The sequence below is a fragment of the Argentina silus genome (genome assembly GCF_951799395.1).
Source record: "Argentina silus genome assembly, contig: scaffold_189, whole genome shotgun sequence".
Taxonomy (NCBI): Eukaryota; Metazoa; Chordata; class Actinopteri; order Argentiniformes; family Argentinidae; genus Argentina; species Argentina silus.
The window spans coordinates 41054-57971 of NW_028153013.1; the positions used below are offsets into that span (position 1 = coordinate 41054).

At 42.1% G+C, this 16918-nt stretch overlaps 1 protein-coding gene across 2 annotated transcripts in view; it reads right to left on the reverse strand.

Annotated features, from left to right (window-relative positions):
- Positions 1-251: 251 nt before the first annotated feature.
- Positions 252-16918, reverse strand: part of LOC310824491 (calcium-transporting ATPase type 2C member 1) — a 29326-nt gene continuing 12659 nt past the window's right edge. Inside the window, exons 13-26 of one of the 2 annotated variants that reach the window (XM_083697749.1) lie at positions 15565-15660; positions 15278-15367; positions 14580-14684; positions 12208-12364; positions 11729-11899; positions 11407-11504; positions 9341-9391; positions 8934-9100; positions 8569-8637; positions 7966-8082; positions 6702-6849; positions 4283-4378; positions 3707-3848; positions 252-3040 (exon numbers count right to left, since the gene is read on the reverse strand). In XM_083697749.1, coding sequence (XP_083553875.1) covers positions 2916-3040; positions 3707-3848; positions 4283-4378; positions 6702-6849; positions 7966-8082; positions 8569-8637; positions 8934-9100; positions 9341-9391; positions 11407-11504; positions 11729-11899; positions 12208-12364; positions 14580-14684; positions 15278-15367; positions 15565-15660 — 1632 coding nt within the window. In that variant the 3' untranslated portion in view covers positions 252-2915. Of the gene's footprint in view, positions 3041-3706; positions 3849-4282; positions 4379-6701; positions 6877-7965; positions 8083-8568; positions 8638-8933; positions 9101-9340; positions 9392-11406; positions 11505-11728; positions 11900-12207; positions 12365-14579; positions 14685-15277; positions 15368-15564; positions 15661-16918 lie in introns of those variants that run through there. The other variant, XM_083697750.1, reaches the window with a different exon arrangement.

A 16918-nucleotide genomic window follows, 5' to 3' on the forward strand; every position in this document is an offset into this window, starting at 1 on the left:
AGGATTTTGAAATTGTAACAACGCTATTATGTTAAAAACAGACATTTAGGAAAAGTCAGGAAAGGGGGGGGGGGGGGTCAAGGGTTTCACAACGAGTTATTTTATTCTTATTTTTATAGTGTCACATCGTATCCGTGGATCTCCTGTTGGTAAAACTAAACAAACCATATTACTGGAATATAATAGAAACACTTTCTGTTTCTCTCTTCAGTGATGCTTTCAAAGTAAAGTCAATCATCAGCAGACACTGATAAAAGATTTATAAAAAATTTAATGTACACGTTTATTCTCATACCGTCACAACATACTGGCGTCAGCTGTGTAATACACACAAATCATAAATAAAAAATAATAAAAATAAACATCGAATTTGCCAGTCAGTCTCCTTATTGTTTTTCAACTAGTAGCATAAGACCAAAGCATCATGGACTTTGAGCATAGCTGATTTTACCTTTCATACAGACTGAAGCAGAGAGAGACAGCTTCACAAAGATAATCGGGAAAAGAAAAAGTATTGAAAGAGTTTGCGAAATCAACGTAGCCACTAGTAGTCATTCTGTTTCCTTAACCATAGCACAAAGGAGTATTTCACGAAGCAAAAATCAACTGGCTCCTTTGTTAAACTTAAAGCACATTTACAGTGCCCTGTGTAAGTAATGAGACAGTGAAGCATTTTTTCTTCTTTTGGCTTTAAGCTCATATTAATTGTTTGATTTAAAATCCAGTTAAAAAACTTTTGGAGTATAGAGCCAAAAACAGAAAAAATGCTTCAATGTCATTACACTGTATATCGCCTGGTTCGTAAAGAAAGCTACACTTTAAATACACATGGAATAACTATTGTAATTCAATACAGTACAAAAACGATATGCTCTCTTAACAAAACAGAACATTAGAAAGACCTGATCTGAATATCAATCAAAATAAGCCAGTTAATTTATTGCTTTGTGAAATACAACTGTGGTATGTCTGACTGTACCGAAACAAGGCCTCAGAGGCTCCTGAAAGGAGAGCAAAGAGAAAATGTGCTTAAGATGGCCATTTTAGGCCCAGAAACACAAGAGATACAGTAGGCAAGATGTACTGTATACTGTAGGACCAGTGCATTATGTGTGGGCCATTGGGACAGATACATATTCACACTTTCATTTGACTATGGACTGCACAGGTTAACATACTGTAGCTGGGTGCCCTTTGTTTCAGACAACAGTTCATTCCCAACAAGGAGAACTAGACATGTTGGCTAGACATTGGGAGTTTAAGGAAGTAGGGGGACAGTGGGTTATTGTTTGGTGTGTGGTGAGGTTAAGGAGGGGCCATAACAATATCATTTCAGATGAGGAAACAGGCTCAATGACAGCAAACCTTGGGCATATGTAAAAGATGGCACAAACAGACGTGTTTAGAAATGGGATCATACCGGTCAGTTCTAAAATGCCATAAATACTTGCTGTGCTGTGATCCACCATGTCTGTACAGCTATACTATTTTGAAGACAGAAACGTGTTTGAGAACTGAATCCAAATAAGAAATGACTTATGCAAGAACTGTTCTAGTTAAGAGACTGCATTTAATGATATCTCCATCAGCGGAAAAAGGAATGGATGTGACTTTGCCAGGACGCCCACTGTGCTCCTACACACAACTCCTACTATGGTCATAGTCATGCCAAACAGTCTGGCCTCACAGTAATCACAATGATTACATGCAGACAGATTTTACACAAAGTCGCTGATTGGTTGTTGAGAATAACATGAACTGTTTCCATGACAACAATCTAAGACTCATCGGTTCGTAATGAGACCCTGCAAATGTTTTAAGATGCCTAAGAGACTTGTATAGGATAATGTGCAAACATCCAAATGAACAACTAGCAGCACCTGGCTGGCTGTCTTTTCCAGTAGACAAATTGGCTGGTAATATGTACTTTGTATTTGTATGAAGAAACTGAAAAACTGGTAACTTGTTTCCAATTTTATTTGCATAACCCTATGCGATTAGAGGGTAGCAGTGGGAATGATCGAATCAGGATCAAGTCCTCCTTACGGTCATTACTGATAGGATATTAGCAAATTGAAGGCAGACTGTTTGGCAAGACAGCCCAAACAGTCTGTGGCGACCAGGCAAGGTGTGACTGTGGTGTGATTGTGCCACATGGAAACACGAGTGGAATCACACGGAACATAAAACCAAGTCCACTTGTGCTCAAACCAAAATGTTTTCCTTCCCTATCTTTTGAAGAAAAAATATATTTGTATATAACCACAAAAAGCACAATATGTAGTGGTCAACTCCTCCAAAAGTCTATACCAAATACCAAACAAAACATGACAAAAAAAAGGATTGCACACATTATCAAGCAATAATTTTCAAAGTTGCACACTTTTCCTTGATAGGGAAGATTGCTAGAGTGAGGACAGCTGGAATGCATGTTGCTGTCATATCCCTAGATCCACAAAGCTATGGTCAGCCACCACGGCAGAAACACAAAAGAACTAGAAGATAACTCCTTTACCCTCATGAATCCCAACAGTTGGTCTATTCCGGATTGTGACTGTAGTACTTAGACACCAGTAGCCAATCTACAAGCAATTACAGTTCCAGACATAATAAGTTGTTCTATAAACAGTGTCTCATAAATAAAGCTTGAGGTCTTGGAGGATGGTACAGTCTCAAAGCAGCACGCCAAAGCTTCTCATGGTGAGGGGTAGGGGTCAGTGCAGGGGGGCACCGTCACCCACATCCAGTGATCCACGAGAGAACAGCAACCAGCAGCTGCCACAGTTTCCTCTCCAGTCCGTCTTCAGACCTACAACCCACCCACCCATCTCCCCCCTCTCGACAACCACAAGTCCCTGCTCACCCTCCCCAACCCAATCTACTCCCATCGTCTATCACACATAACGCAATGTGCGTCATACATCATGGAAGGAGTCATGGGCCTCTGCAGTTCTCTCAGCCCCCCTCCACCTCTCAACCTTCTTTATGGCCTCGGAGACCACACAGACGGAGGATGTGAGACCCACCAGGAAGAGCAGATCTGCAGGGCAGAGGTTACACTGTTAGGCCCGAATCACATGATTTTATTTTATTACTAATAATAAATATTAAAGGGGCAATCGGGATACAAACAAAAACAAAGGGGTCTCCCCTACACTTTTTTTGGTAAACAGCTGGAGAAATGTAACCAGTCTCAAATTCAAAGAGAGTTATGGATGGTTTTAAAGCTTTACAGTGTTTGTTTAGAATTACACTGTTTACAAACAATAGAGTAAAACAAGCTTATATTTTTGGTTTTGATGGTGTAACACAGTTGGACTAAACTCATTAGAGTTATATTCTTTAATAGCTATCAATGGCTGTATATCATGAATTTAAAAGTACAAAAATGGATGTACCAATCCCATATTGCCCCTTTAATGTTGTTTATTATTCGATTCAATTAAAAGTTTATTTGTCATTACATAGGAAACAGGGTATTCAATGCTTGGGTCAAGAGCTCTTCAACAATATGACAATCAGTCAACAAAAAACTGTGTAAATGCAATCAAAAAAATAAATAAAAATAATAATAATAATAAATAAATAAATAAATAACAATAACATAAGGTAGCAAGGGTATAGCAGCAGGAGTGAGTTATATAAGTTGCCATAAAATGGGACGTGGTTGAGTGCGACATGGTGACAGGGTTGTGGTGTTTCTTACCCAACACACTGAGACTCTCTGTCTGAAAGACCCTTTGCAGCGGGGGGAAGTAGATGACCAGCAGCTGGCCCATGAAGGAGCCCAGCACGGCGTAACAGAACATCGGGTTACTGCACAGGCCCATCTCATGCACCATCCGAGTCTAACAGAGAGAGATAAACAACATAAGGTTACGGTTGTGTGTGTGCGTGTGTGTGTCTGTGTGTGTAATTAGCTCATTCATCCCCTCTCCTCTCCCCTAGGTCGTTGCTGCAAATGAGAATATGCTCTCAGTTCACCTGGTAAAATAAGGGTAAGATAACTCTGACTAGACCTGTAAAACTTCCCAGCCCTAGTTATAGGCACTGTTAACTCGAGATCGGCATAAACCATTCTAGGCGTGGTTGGAAACATTGAACAATAGGAGGTAAGGAGCCTCATGACTGATATTCATACAGAGGAGTGATTGGCCCCAATATAAAAAACCAATGCAGGCTTTGTAGCCATGCCAAGCTATCTTGTGCACTGCGAGACCTGTGTTGTCTTAGAAGCATAGAGAAGTTCTTCCACTCTTGTGCAGGTGCAGACGGTACCCACCTGTGAACGCGAACTTAGAGCGTTGAACATGTCAAAGAACACAAAGCAGGTGAAGGTCATGGTGGTATCTCTAGGAGTGATCAAGTTGTCCCGAAGCTAAGGGGAAGGAACACAAAACATATGAACAAGAAATCCCAAAATCAACCTGCAGTTATTCTTCTTTTTTAATGCTCCCTCCATAATATCTTCAAAATATTGAGTCTGTGCTGTAAACGAGTTGTGTCGAGCAGCTGAGAGGAAATGGAGGAAAACTGACCATCCTGACGACCTAGCATCTTATCACTCTCTCCCCCTGAAGTTCTCCTCCTCTGTGACTGCTGCCAAAGCTTCATTCTACCATTCTAAAATTCAACCGTCTGCCTCTGACCCAAGGAAACGGTTTGCCACATTGTCCTCAACCCACCTTCCCCTCCCCTCCCTCTTCCCTCTCTGCAGATGACCTTCACCTACTTTGTAAAGAAGGTTGATGACATTAGCAGCTCTTTCACACAACCTTGTGCTATCACTACTACTACTACTAGTAAATATGGCTGTAGTTTATCATCTCGTTCCCCTCTCACCCCTGATGATGTCCTAAAACCACCTGTCGGGCAACCACCTGCACTCTCATTCCCATCCCGTCACCCATTCTCCAATCCATCTCGAACAACATCCTTAATTTCCTTACCACCCTCATCAATTCCTTCCTGACCACTGGCTCTGCCTTTAAGACAGCCAGAGTCAAAGCTCTTCTCAAGAAGCCATCACTTGACCCAGTTTTGTTGTCCAAAACTACAGACTGTTATACCTTCTTTCATTCTTATCTAAAACTCTTGAACATGCTGTTTGTAAATGACTCTTGCATTATCTCTTTCAGAACAATCTCCTTGACCCACATTAATCTGGCTTCAAGGCTGATCACTCTACTGAGACTGCAATTCTCCTGTGCGGCTAACATCACTGCGATGGCCCACTCCTGTAGATTCTTCCTCTACAACATTCGAAGGATACGCCCATTCCTCACGAGAGAAGCAGCGCAACCCCTGATCCAGACACTTCTGGCCGGGCTCCCTGCCTCCGCCATCAGATCTCTGCAGCTCATCCAGAACGCTGCAGCCCATCTCCCCAAATTCTCCCATGTCACCTCCCTCCTCCACACCCTTAACTGGCTCCCAGTAGCAGCTTGCATCAGATTCAAGACCCTGGTGCTTGCCTACAGAGCGCTAAAGGCAACAGCTACTCCCTATCTCTTCAACCTCTGCTGGCTGCTTGGCACCGCCATCTCTACGAGGACATAGTGGTCGCTCTGCTCAGTCTGGAATGAGCTTCTTACCACTGTCAGGACGGCGGAGTCACTATCTATCTTTTGGGTACACTATCTGACTCTTTTGGGTACACCTGGGTTTTTCCTCCTCAGACCTCTCCACCCCCTAACAACCTACATTACCACTACATTAGTAAATATTCTTCCTTTCTCAAGCACTGTGACTGCTGATGGCTCTTGTTCTTATCGAAGGTTTTACTGATGATGACTGTTGTATAGTTGATTTACTTTAATGTACTTATTTGTAAGTTGCTTTGGATAAAAGCATCTGCTAAATGACGTAAATGTAAATGTGTCTGCCCTGTTGACATTAAACAGGCAAAAACACATATGGTTGCGATAACATTTTATTTGGATTACGCCCCTTGAGATTAAATGTGTGTTATAATGATCTTTCTCGTAATTAATTCCTTTTCAATCAAATCTAATCAAGTTATACACAAAAACATGGGCACCATGTTCCCCTTCTGGTTTTCCCTTGTGCATCCTTTGATCTCACTCACAACACTCTCTCAACTCAGAGAATACTTATTAATAACAGGGCATAGACTAACAATCAAACATCAAAGACAGATATATATTCAAAGAAGGCAACAATGCCCCAGAGATATCATTATTTGTAATTGATAAAAAAAATGAATTGCTTAATTAATTTGAATGAGAGCAGGAGCAGTCTACTGTTGGATCACAAGAAAAGTCATGATAGTATGCCTTTTAAGCCATTAGTAATACATTCATTAATGCTTTGCTTCATGAGCAATATCCATACTACTGTATCTACTCTTCAGTTCAATTTGTTTTCAAGTAGCTTCACTTGCTCACTATCGAGGACCCAGAGAGGTTGATAGATGTGTGATAGACAACTACAACTATACTTTGATAGACAACTATGGTAAATTATTGGTAAATTGGTAGTGCATTATGTCATTTTGTCCAAGCATTTAGAACAACACCACTGAACCCAACAGAAGTTGAGATATTTTCTAAATAAATTATGCAATTCAATAATTTAAGTTATTGTTTAGCTATTACTGTCTCACCATATACAATCTCAGTAAATGGATATACACAGATAATAAGTGGACTGTAAAATAAAGCATCTGTAGCTCTCAGTACCTCTCTCCAGAAGACAAACAGCGTGCCGCACACAATGATGAGGGCCGACAGTAGCACCTTGACCAGCAGGCTGCGGGTGATAATGCTGTCCCGCACGTTCCGTGGAGGCTTCCTGATCACGTCCCTGTCCACCGGCTCCACTCCCAAACTATGGAACCAGGCAACCATTCAACAGCTACAGTGACGTGAAAAAGTATTCACCCCCCATGCACAATTTTCAGATTCTGTTGTTTTGACTCTGAAATTGTATCACTTGAATTAATTCTTTCAAACACAATCATGGGTTTGAAATGTTTCTGTTTATTAGTTTAGTCCTATGCTCAATGTTGCCTACATTCTTTTACACACTGAGCAAAATAAATATCTACTTCCGCCTTGTGCAGAATAGACATATTTACCATAACCTACAGTTGATAGTAATAAACACATTTATGAACCATAACCTACAGTGGATAATGACTGATACATTATAATCTGTTATATCAATTGATTTGAGCGGTTTTACATTATATATGTACATCAAAGAAGTAATGAGATATTCTTGTTACATTTTATCTAACATGTATTTAATTGTAGGATACGTATATGGCTTTCTGGTGTTGAACTATTCATGTTCAGTGTTTGATCCAGATTTGAGGGGGGTCAATATGGGCAAACAACATGTGAAAAGTATTCATTCAAGCAAATTAGATCACAAACGTACTGTGGCAATGCAAAATATCAGCTAAGCAACCATTTATCTACAGCTACTTGCTAAACTGCACATAATCATGGGCCTAATGTTGTTAAGAACCCATTGGTAGTAGGATATAGACATATCAGAAAGCATATCCAAGAACAATGCAGTGTTTGCATATTTGAAATATCAGTATTCAGTTGACTTGTTACCAGCACTCATAATGAGACACACTTTGTGTAGGATTTCCTGCCAACAGGTTTTCTCCGTTGAGTCAGCGCACGTTTGAGAGAGTGCATTAGAGGAGCAAGAACTATAACACAAATAGAGCAATGTTGCCCCGCACGCACGCAGCTTAGAGGGAACATCGCCTATGATAGGTCACCTTTCCATCGGAAAATGTACCATTGTAGAATCAAAATAATTAAATAATTGAAAAATCAAGATAGAAAACCTTGACGGCTTTAAATATTAAACCCTACTAGATTTTTCAGGGGATTTCGAACATGAATATAATAATGAATTTAAGAATAATGAAAGAAAACAGAGCAAAACTACAGTAACCACAATGCACTGTGGGCCTAATACCTTTGAGCTGGAGGACCGTCCATGATGATGTTAATCCACAGGATCTGCATGGCGTTCAGAGGGTTGGGGAAGTTCATCAGTGTTGCCAGGGAGATTAGCGTGAGCGCTGCAATGCTCCTAGGAAACATAAACAGGAGGAGGAGGAGTTGACTCAGCCCTGCTTTGTACTATGGCTGAACGACAAGAGTTGCCCAAAGTACACATTTAACTTCTTTTGCACTAGTGTCTAAGTTAGTATTCCAGTGTATAAGTGATAGCAATTAATTACACACTGTTGTCAGACAGCTCCCTCTTGATTAAACATTCACTGCATCCCAGGAACTACCTGGATAAATGAATGACTAAGGCCATTCCCAAATGAGTATTTGAACATACAACAAATAATATAAATAGAATAAAACTTCCATCTGTAAATCATCTTAAATTGTGTCCTCTGCTTTACTCCCTCTGTGGGTATCAAAGTCCTTGTATGCAATGTAACTACAGTTATGCTGCAGGACAACTGTATAGTTGTGTCACTGATTTTTCAGCTATAAGTGAAAGTTGAGGTGTTGCAAAACCTTGCAAAAAAAAGTGGGTATAGAACAGTAGTGCTTAACTTACGTGCTCAGCTGAAAGCGGACAAAGTTTTTAATGTTGTTGTAAATGCCTTTCCCTTCCTCGATTGCAGACCTAGTAAGGAACGAAAGTATGGAAATACAAGTTAATATTAAGCCAGTATCCTAGCGAGGGCACATTTATGGAGAACATACTGTACAGTAACAGTATGACCTATCTGTCTGAACATCTAACAAACATTTGTCATAAAGAAACAGTTAATCAATAAGCATATGCATAAAAAAATGCAACTGATATTGACAGAGATTTTAATTTCCGGAGCGATCCAATTGATATGGATAGATGCCAAGCCTGCCCCTACTGCCTCTGACTGCCTCATCCATTCACACACTCTTTGGAGTGTTACACACATGATGGTCTGAAAGTCATCGTCCACCAGGATCATGTCTGCCGCCTCCTTGCAGACATCAGTTCCCGTCTGGCCCATGGCCACACCAATGTCGGCTGCCTTCAGCGCCACTGCATCGTTCACGCCATCCCCTGTCATGGCCACCACCGCACCAATGTTCTGTAGGGACTGGGGAGAGAGAAAGTGAACAGAAACAACCCTCAGTACTAAGATCTGAAAGATTTAGATATAAGCAAGATGGCTGACATTCCACCTAGCCAAACAGAGGTGGAGCGACTACCATATACTCCTCTCAGTCCTACAGTTCCCTACACAAGTGTCTAGGGATTTGGTGCGCACAAACTCACACATACACACGCACGCACGCACACCTCATGCCATCTGGCCGACAATCATCTCAGCACTCACCTTCACTATTTTCAGCTTGTTTCTGGGGCTGGCCCGGTAAAACACAGCTACCTGTGGAGGTGACAAAGCACATGACGCTTGTTATTTCTTCTCCAGCTAACAAGCAACATTTCACAGCAGGCCACCTTCACTGCGCTGCATTGTTCCTGCCATGACACCTCCCTGAGCACCTGCACAACTTCCAACTGATGTTTTTAACGCATTAACACCACCGCAAGGACGGCAAGGATAGCACACATGGGTCATACAGAGCAAACCAGAGAAATATATCCTTCCGCACAGTTAATAAGAATTTCTATGGGACAAAGGGATAAGTGGATCTATCTTAGGGTTGGGTGATACTTATTTTAAATATTAGTGTCGAAAATTTGAGTACCAGACCAAGAAATTGCTTGGGCGAGTCGAAATCGTCAGTTAAAAAGTCAACTAATTGTCACAAATGTATGACAGGCTATTCATTATTTAACAAGACTTTTTGGCCATCAGAAAATGCACTGGTTTGATTATGGTCTGCTTTACCGGCATCGTGGTAGCGGCTGTGTGGAACAAGACAGTCTGCATGTCTTTGTTTGGGTCCTCCTTTATATGCTAGGAATGCTGCCATACTACCAAAGCTGAATGTAAGGGCAGAAGGCACATGGGACGACTGGCACACTAGGGCATGTATGTAGGTGTCTTTTGATAGGGCATTTACAGTGCCTTTGGAAAGTATTCAGACCCCTTCACTTTTATGGGTATGTTTGTCACCGGCAGGGACTGGGGAGTTTGTCAGGATCAAGAGAAGATTATGAGTTGATAGTGACATCTTAATCCACACAGTGTGTAATTGATTCCAATGCAAATCAGAGACCCTATAAAAACAAAAGTTATTAATTCCAAAATTACATGAACTATTATCCTCGCATTAGGATTTGTTGATGACATTTTTGCGTTTTAGCTCATTTAAAGAGTGTCATAGCAAAGGGTCTGAACACTTATGTACATGAGGTATTTCTGTATTTCAATTTTAATAAATACTGAAATTTCTAAAAACATGTTTTCGCTTTGTCATTCTGGGGTATTGTGTGTGGATTGATAACAAATTCTTTTAATTTAATCCATTTTAAATTGAGTCTATAACACAACAAAATGTGGAAAAAGTGAAGGGGTCTGAATACTTTCCGAAGGCACTGTATGTAGGTGTCTTTTGATAGGGCATGCAAGTTCAAAAGGAGAGGTGGACAAGTGCACAGGCCTCACCAAGTCAATATTTGCTGGGCTGCAGAGAGGCTGTGAAATATGCTTGAGGGCCCCCGCACAAGAAAATACACTGACAGTGTTATTGGGGGGCAATATCATAAAGAGTTTGTTGCGTGATTTATCTTTAAAAAAATATGTATTACATTTTTCATGATAAATGAATATTCCTGTGGTTAACATAGATAGGAAAATATTTATTTATTTATTTGCCCTGCAATGATTCGACCAAACTAAATTTAGCCGACCAAGGGTCTACTGACCAACCAATTGACTAGGCGACTATTCGGGAGCAGTATATATGATAATATTGTTAATTGTTGAAGACATGCCAGCATGAGCAAAAATAACTGAACTGTGTATGGCTGGTGTATGTAGTATGGTGAAACAAAAGATGGTTTTACGGCTAAACGTGCTTTGCATCTCAAAAACAGCGGGACACAGCACTTGTAGTTATGCACATATCTAGAGTTTAAAGCGCTATACAATAGCACTACATATGCTACAGTACAAATATTACAATATTCTAGAATATTGAACATGGACCAAACCCTACTCTAGCTCACTGTTCTTTACATTTTACATTTACAGTATTTAGCAGACGCCTTTATCCAAAGCGACTTACAACAAATACATGTATTTAATTAAGTGAATCATCTATCCATCAGTCATCATAAGAAGAAGTAATTTATGCTAAATTTCCATTGAAGACGCATTTTGTCTGGGATTATGCTTAATCTGTGTTCCGTGTTAACACTTAATTTGTGTTCTTCTCATCTAAATCCTTATAAATCAGTAGAAAGACAGAGATTGTGTGTGCAGGCTCGTACCCTGGACACTGTCTGAGACAGCTGGTGAAGGTCCATCTGGTCAACCTCCTCTCCAGACAGAGACTGGGAACCTTTGGTGTACAGACCCAGACGACTGGCTGAGGATAGACCCGCACACACACATTGCATTTCATCATTAATTTTGCCTAAACGTTTCTGTGCAATAAATAACACACACACTTGTAGAACCAAGGCATGGGAAAAGAGAGACATAAGGGGAATAGGATGGGGGGAGAGAGACATACAGGAGAGAGATAAAGACAGGGGAGAGAGACACACAGGAGAGACACAGACGGAGGAGAGAGAGTGTGAGAGTCCTCACCGATAGACACTGCAGTCTCCTGGGAGTCTCCTGTGATCATCTTAATGGCCACGCCCGAGCTGATGAGCATGCCCACTGCCTCTTTGACCCCTGACCTGGGCGGGTCAATGATGCCCATCAGGCCCAGGAACACCAGGTTGCCCAACTCCGAGCCTGACGCAAATGCCAGAACTGCACAACAACAGGGACAATCATCTTTATTTTATTCAAACTACAAGAACTTAGCATATGAGGTATTTAAAGCAACGGCTTTGGTAGGTCAAAGGGAGAGTTCATCTAATTCCCTGACACATCCGGCCAAATGGAAGATCTGGTGGACCATTGCATAAAACTTGGCTGTAGTTTACAATACAAAGACCGGGGGAATGTGCTATCTGTGAGGCTTTCACATTATGGTGGACTGAAATATACTTGAAAATGATTTTTGAGTAAAATACTGTCAAGTGCAAAGTAGCGACCTTCACCACGATCCCCATTACCTCGGAGGCCCGCAGTGCCCATGTAGCTCTTCTGCTGCTGGTAGAGCTCCCTCTGCTGGCTGCTGAGAGGCAGTGTGACACCTCTGCTGTTGTAGGAGCTGCAGAAGCGGATAACCTGCTCGTAGGCCCCCTTCATGTAATACACGCCAGGCTTGTCCTGAGGTCAACACAACACAGGGAACCACATGGAGAGAAAACACCACAAATCAATTGTAATGAACATAAAATGGAGACGTCATCATGTCTTGGGTGTCTTTAGCCATGATTGAAACCTTGAAGGCAGCAGCTTGCTGAACGTTGTGTAAATAATCAGCATTAAGTTTCAACTGGCAGCCTGCACCTCACCAGATTATGGTGAGCATTTTCTTGTTTTTTTTAAACATCTCTAGTGTCTCTAGCCATGAAACATGACTCATCGATTTGTCGTGCCCTTTCCCGAAATCTTTGCATGTTCTGCAAAAGGTGCACACATCCATTTTGAAACACTTAAAATGTACCTGTGACATCCCTGTAGTCAATATGGGCTTTCATTTGGTCTTAATATCCATACTTTGGTATAAAATGTGGATCATATACAACCCCTGGTCTGTTGCTCTGTCGACGTTTTCGGGCACATTGACACCATTTTCCGAATCTCTAGTGGGAGGGGCTGATACTTCTCTACTGCAAGGTACTTAAGTCCCTACTCAGCTAAAACCCTTGAATGTGTTGTCTCTAACCAACTGTCTCACTATCTCCTTTAGAACAACCTCCTTGACCCTCACCAATCCAGCTTTAAGGCTGGGCACTCTATTAAGACTGCTCTCCTTGCTGTCACGGAAGCCCTCCACTCTGCTCGAGCTTCCTCCCTCTCCTCTGTTCTTATTCTTCTGGACCTGTCTGCTGCATTCAACACAGTAAACCACCAAATCTGTCTCTCCACCCTCTCAGAACTGGGCATCTCTGGCTCTGCACGCTCCTGGTTTGCATCCTACATGGCCGATTGCTCTTACCAGGTGACGTGTTCTCCCTTTATACCAAATCTCTCCTCACATGGTTTCTCCTACCACTGCTACGCAGATGACACTCAACTCTTTCTCTCTTCCCCCACCTCTGACTCACAGGTGGTGACCCGCGTCTTTGCGTGTCTTGCAGACATTTCTGATTGGCCCACCACCTCAAGCTCAACCTTTACAAGACTGAGCTGCTCTTCCTCCCTGGGAAAGCCTGCCCTCTCAAGACTTCTCCATCACGGTAGAGAACTCCACCTCCTCCCAGACAGCCAAGAATCTTGGGGTGATCCTTGACAACTACTTATCCTGTGCGGCGAACATGACAGTGACAGCACGCTCCTGTAGATTCTTCCTTTACAACATCAGAAGGATACGTCCATTCCTCACGAGAGAAGCAGCACAATTCTTGGTCCAGGCACTAGTGATCTTCCGCCTTGATTACTGCAATGCACTCTTGGCCGGGCTCCCCGCCTTCGCCATCAGACATCCAGAATGCTGCTGCCCGTCTGGGGTTCAATCTCCCCAAATTCTCCCATGTCACCCCCCTCCTTCGCACCCTTTATTGGCTGCCATTAGCAGCTCGCATCAGATTCAAGACCCTGATGCTTGTCTACTGGGTGGCAAAGGGAACAGCCTCTCTCTACTTGCAAGCAATGATCAGCCCCCAAACTCCTGCCTGATCACTCCGTTCTTCCACCTCGGCTGGCTGCCTGGCACCGCCGCTTCTACGAGGATACAGTGGTCGCACTATCTGGTCACGGCTTTTCTCTGTCCTGGCGTCCCAGTGGTGGAACGAGCTACCCACTGCTGTCAGGACTGCAGAGTCACTTCCTATCTTCTGCTGTAGACTGAAATCCCATCTCTTCAGGCTATATCTTGACTGTCCCTACTAAAGACCTCTTCATCCCCACTACCCCCCTGTACAGTTTCTCAACTGTAAATAATAATGAAAAAATAAAATAATAATAAAAAATAAAAGTAACCCTTCCTTCTTCTAGCATTGTGACTACCAATGGCCCCTGGTCCTAGCATAGATTTGTTTTTCTTATGATGACTGATGTATAGATGATTCATTTACTTTAGACGAATACTTTGTGTCCCTTTGGATAAAGGCGTCTGCTAAATGTCTAAAATGTAAATGTGAAAAAATGGTGACATTGAGGACCTCTACTGTGTTAGGGTGTCATTGAGGACCTCTACTGTGTTTGGGTGTCATTGAGGACGCAGCATGAAGAGAGAAAGAGGAGGACTGAGGAGTTGAATACTGTGGGCTGGGGAGGTAAATGAGGAGGACTGAGGAGGTGAATGCGAAGAATGAGGGATGAGGAGGTGAATGCGGAGGAATGAGGAGGGATGAGGAGGTGAATGCTGTGGGCTGACCTGCTGAGTGCGGTGGACTGCACGGACGGCCATCCACTTCTGCTCTGAGCTGAAAGGGTGCTCCTCACGTCGTACATACTCCTGCTGCAAGCCCTCCACACCCATCTAGACACACATACAGAACATTTGGATAAACATTGAGAAGATGCAAAGTCGAGACACAAAATCAAATTTTTGATCCACAGACAAGTTAGGGATGCCAAGAACTCACACACGCATACAGATGATATTTTGGAAGTACAAAGAACACATACACACAGAGCGGTCCACATGCCCACGCACACACAAATGCACATATTATACATACACTATATATAGGGTGGTCAATTTGTTTAGTGTTCGGCTGGTTACTAGCTAACCAAACGGTATCCAACTTCTATCCATGTAGTTGTGTGTGTTTGTGAATGTGTTTCTGCCTGGCTTTGAGAGTGACAGTGAGTGTGTGCGTGTGTTTCTCTCCCTTCCTACGGACTTGTTTGTTTTCTTGTCACATTCTCACGGCCCAATTTACCACTCTGAGAACAGGGCTGCTGGGAGTGTGTATCCTCGCTGGTCACCACATAACCCCAAAGCGACCGTAACGCTTACTAGGAAACAATTTTTATCTCTGTCCTTACACCTACGTACGCATACAGGCATTGCATTGCATTGTGTGTGTGTGTGTGTGTGTGTGTGCGTGTATGTATGTTTGTGTTTACCTTCATGGCCAGGGCAATGAGAGCTCCCTCGGTGGGGCGTCCCATTAGCGTGTTGTTCCTGATGACAGCATCATTGCATATGCAACCAGCCTATCAGAACGCAGACAGACAGAGGATATGACATCAGACAGAGGTGAAACCAGAACAGAGCCAACCTTTCCTCATACCGTCACAGGATGCATTTCAATAGTGCAAATAGGCTTCCTGTCTGTCATCTTTAAGCGTTGAGGAGAGGAAGACATTTTAGACCACTGGGATGATCCCGCGGACAGTTCCTGTCCTCTCACCTCCACGATCTTGCTGACGGAGGTGTTAGAGAAGCCGTGGACCACCTCCCCATCCAGAAAGACCTCTCCTGCTCCGTTGTAACCCACACCCGTCACCTGGAGAACCACAAAATGGAGGACAACGCTTATAGGTGAACAATGTCGTTTTAAGGTCTGTGGCCACACACATTAAAAAATGCGCCGTTTTCTAATTCTAATATTTGCCGGTGAGTCTGGTGCTTGACCTCAACATTCGATTTCAGAATGTTCTTTATCATGCAATCTCATTCCAGTATTTCAGCATTTTAAAGCTGAAATCTACATACTGGACCTTGAACAATGGAAGCTACCACACCACAAATACACAAAAACACCACAAAAACACTCACTGGACAACAGGAAAACATCTTACTTGACTTCTTTTCTGATTCATCATCTTGCATTTCTACACCTTTTTTTTTTTAAATTGTCTTTATGATGCAGCCTTGCCCGGTTGACACCTCCATAACAAAGTCAGTAATTGTTTTATTGAAATACTTGATATGCATCTGAGAGTACAGATGAGAATAGACTAGTTCAATAAGTGCATGCGTGTGAGGCAAGCTTAACCAAGCCCACTAAGGAAAGACAGCTCTGATACTACTTTTACCGAGGTCTGGACATCTCCTATAGCCTATATAGCATTTGAGGGAATCCTATCATGCTTATTAACAGAAGAATTAGATTATAGTTTCCAAAACAGTTCAATTCATTCAATAGTCACTGTGTAATCGTATGTCATAGTGTGATCTTAAAGGGACACTTCACCAATGTTTTACCTAAACCCTCAAAATTGCTGTCCAGATCTTGCATGAAAATTCCTAACTTTATTCTGTAATCCATAGAATCATATCAAAGCTTATTTATATTTATTTATTTAGGTTGCATTATCAAAGTTGCATTTTCCCATGATTCTCTGCACTGTCGGATATTACGCATGAGAGAATGAGTGATGACTACAACAAACAGTACGAGAGTATATAAGGATATCTGAAAAACACAAGGTGGTCCCTGTTAAGATAACTAGACATTTAAACAATTTCCACTCTTCATGTCCCTGTAATTCATGACCTGATCTGTTAATCAATTCTTGGAGCCAAATATAGGAGCTATTCTGTCATTCGTGCAAGGAGTTAATGTATCTAGCAAGCTGATTAAGCAAGGCTCTGCAATCATAAACTATTCTCTCGTTTATTTTCGTGATTATTTTGTTACATGGAACACAAATGTTAGCACTGTCAGTCATTTCTACTACAGAAGGACTACTAACAAAGACCACTAATAACTTTCTAACCGTGGTTACAATAGCTCAAATGTTTCTTTAATGAGGTGAAGA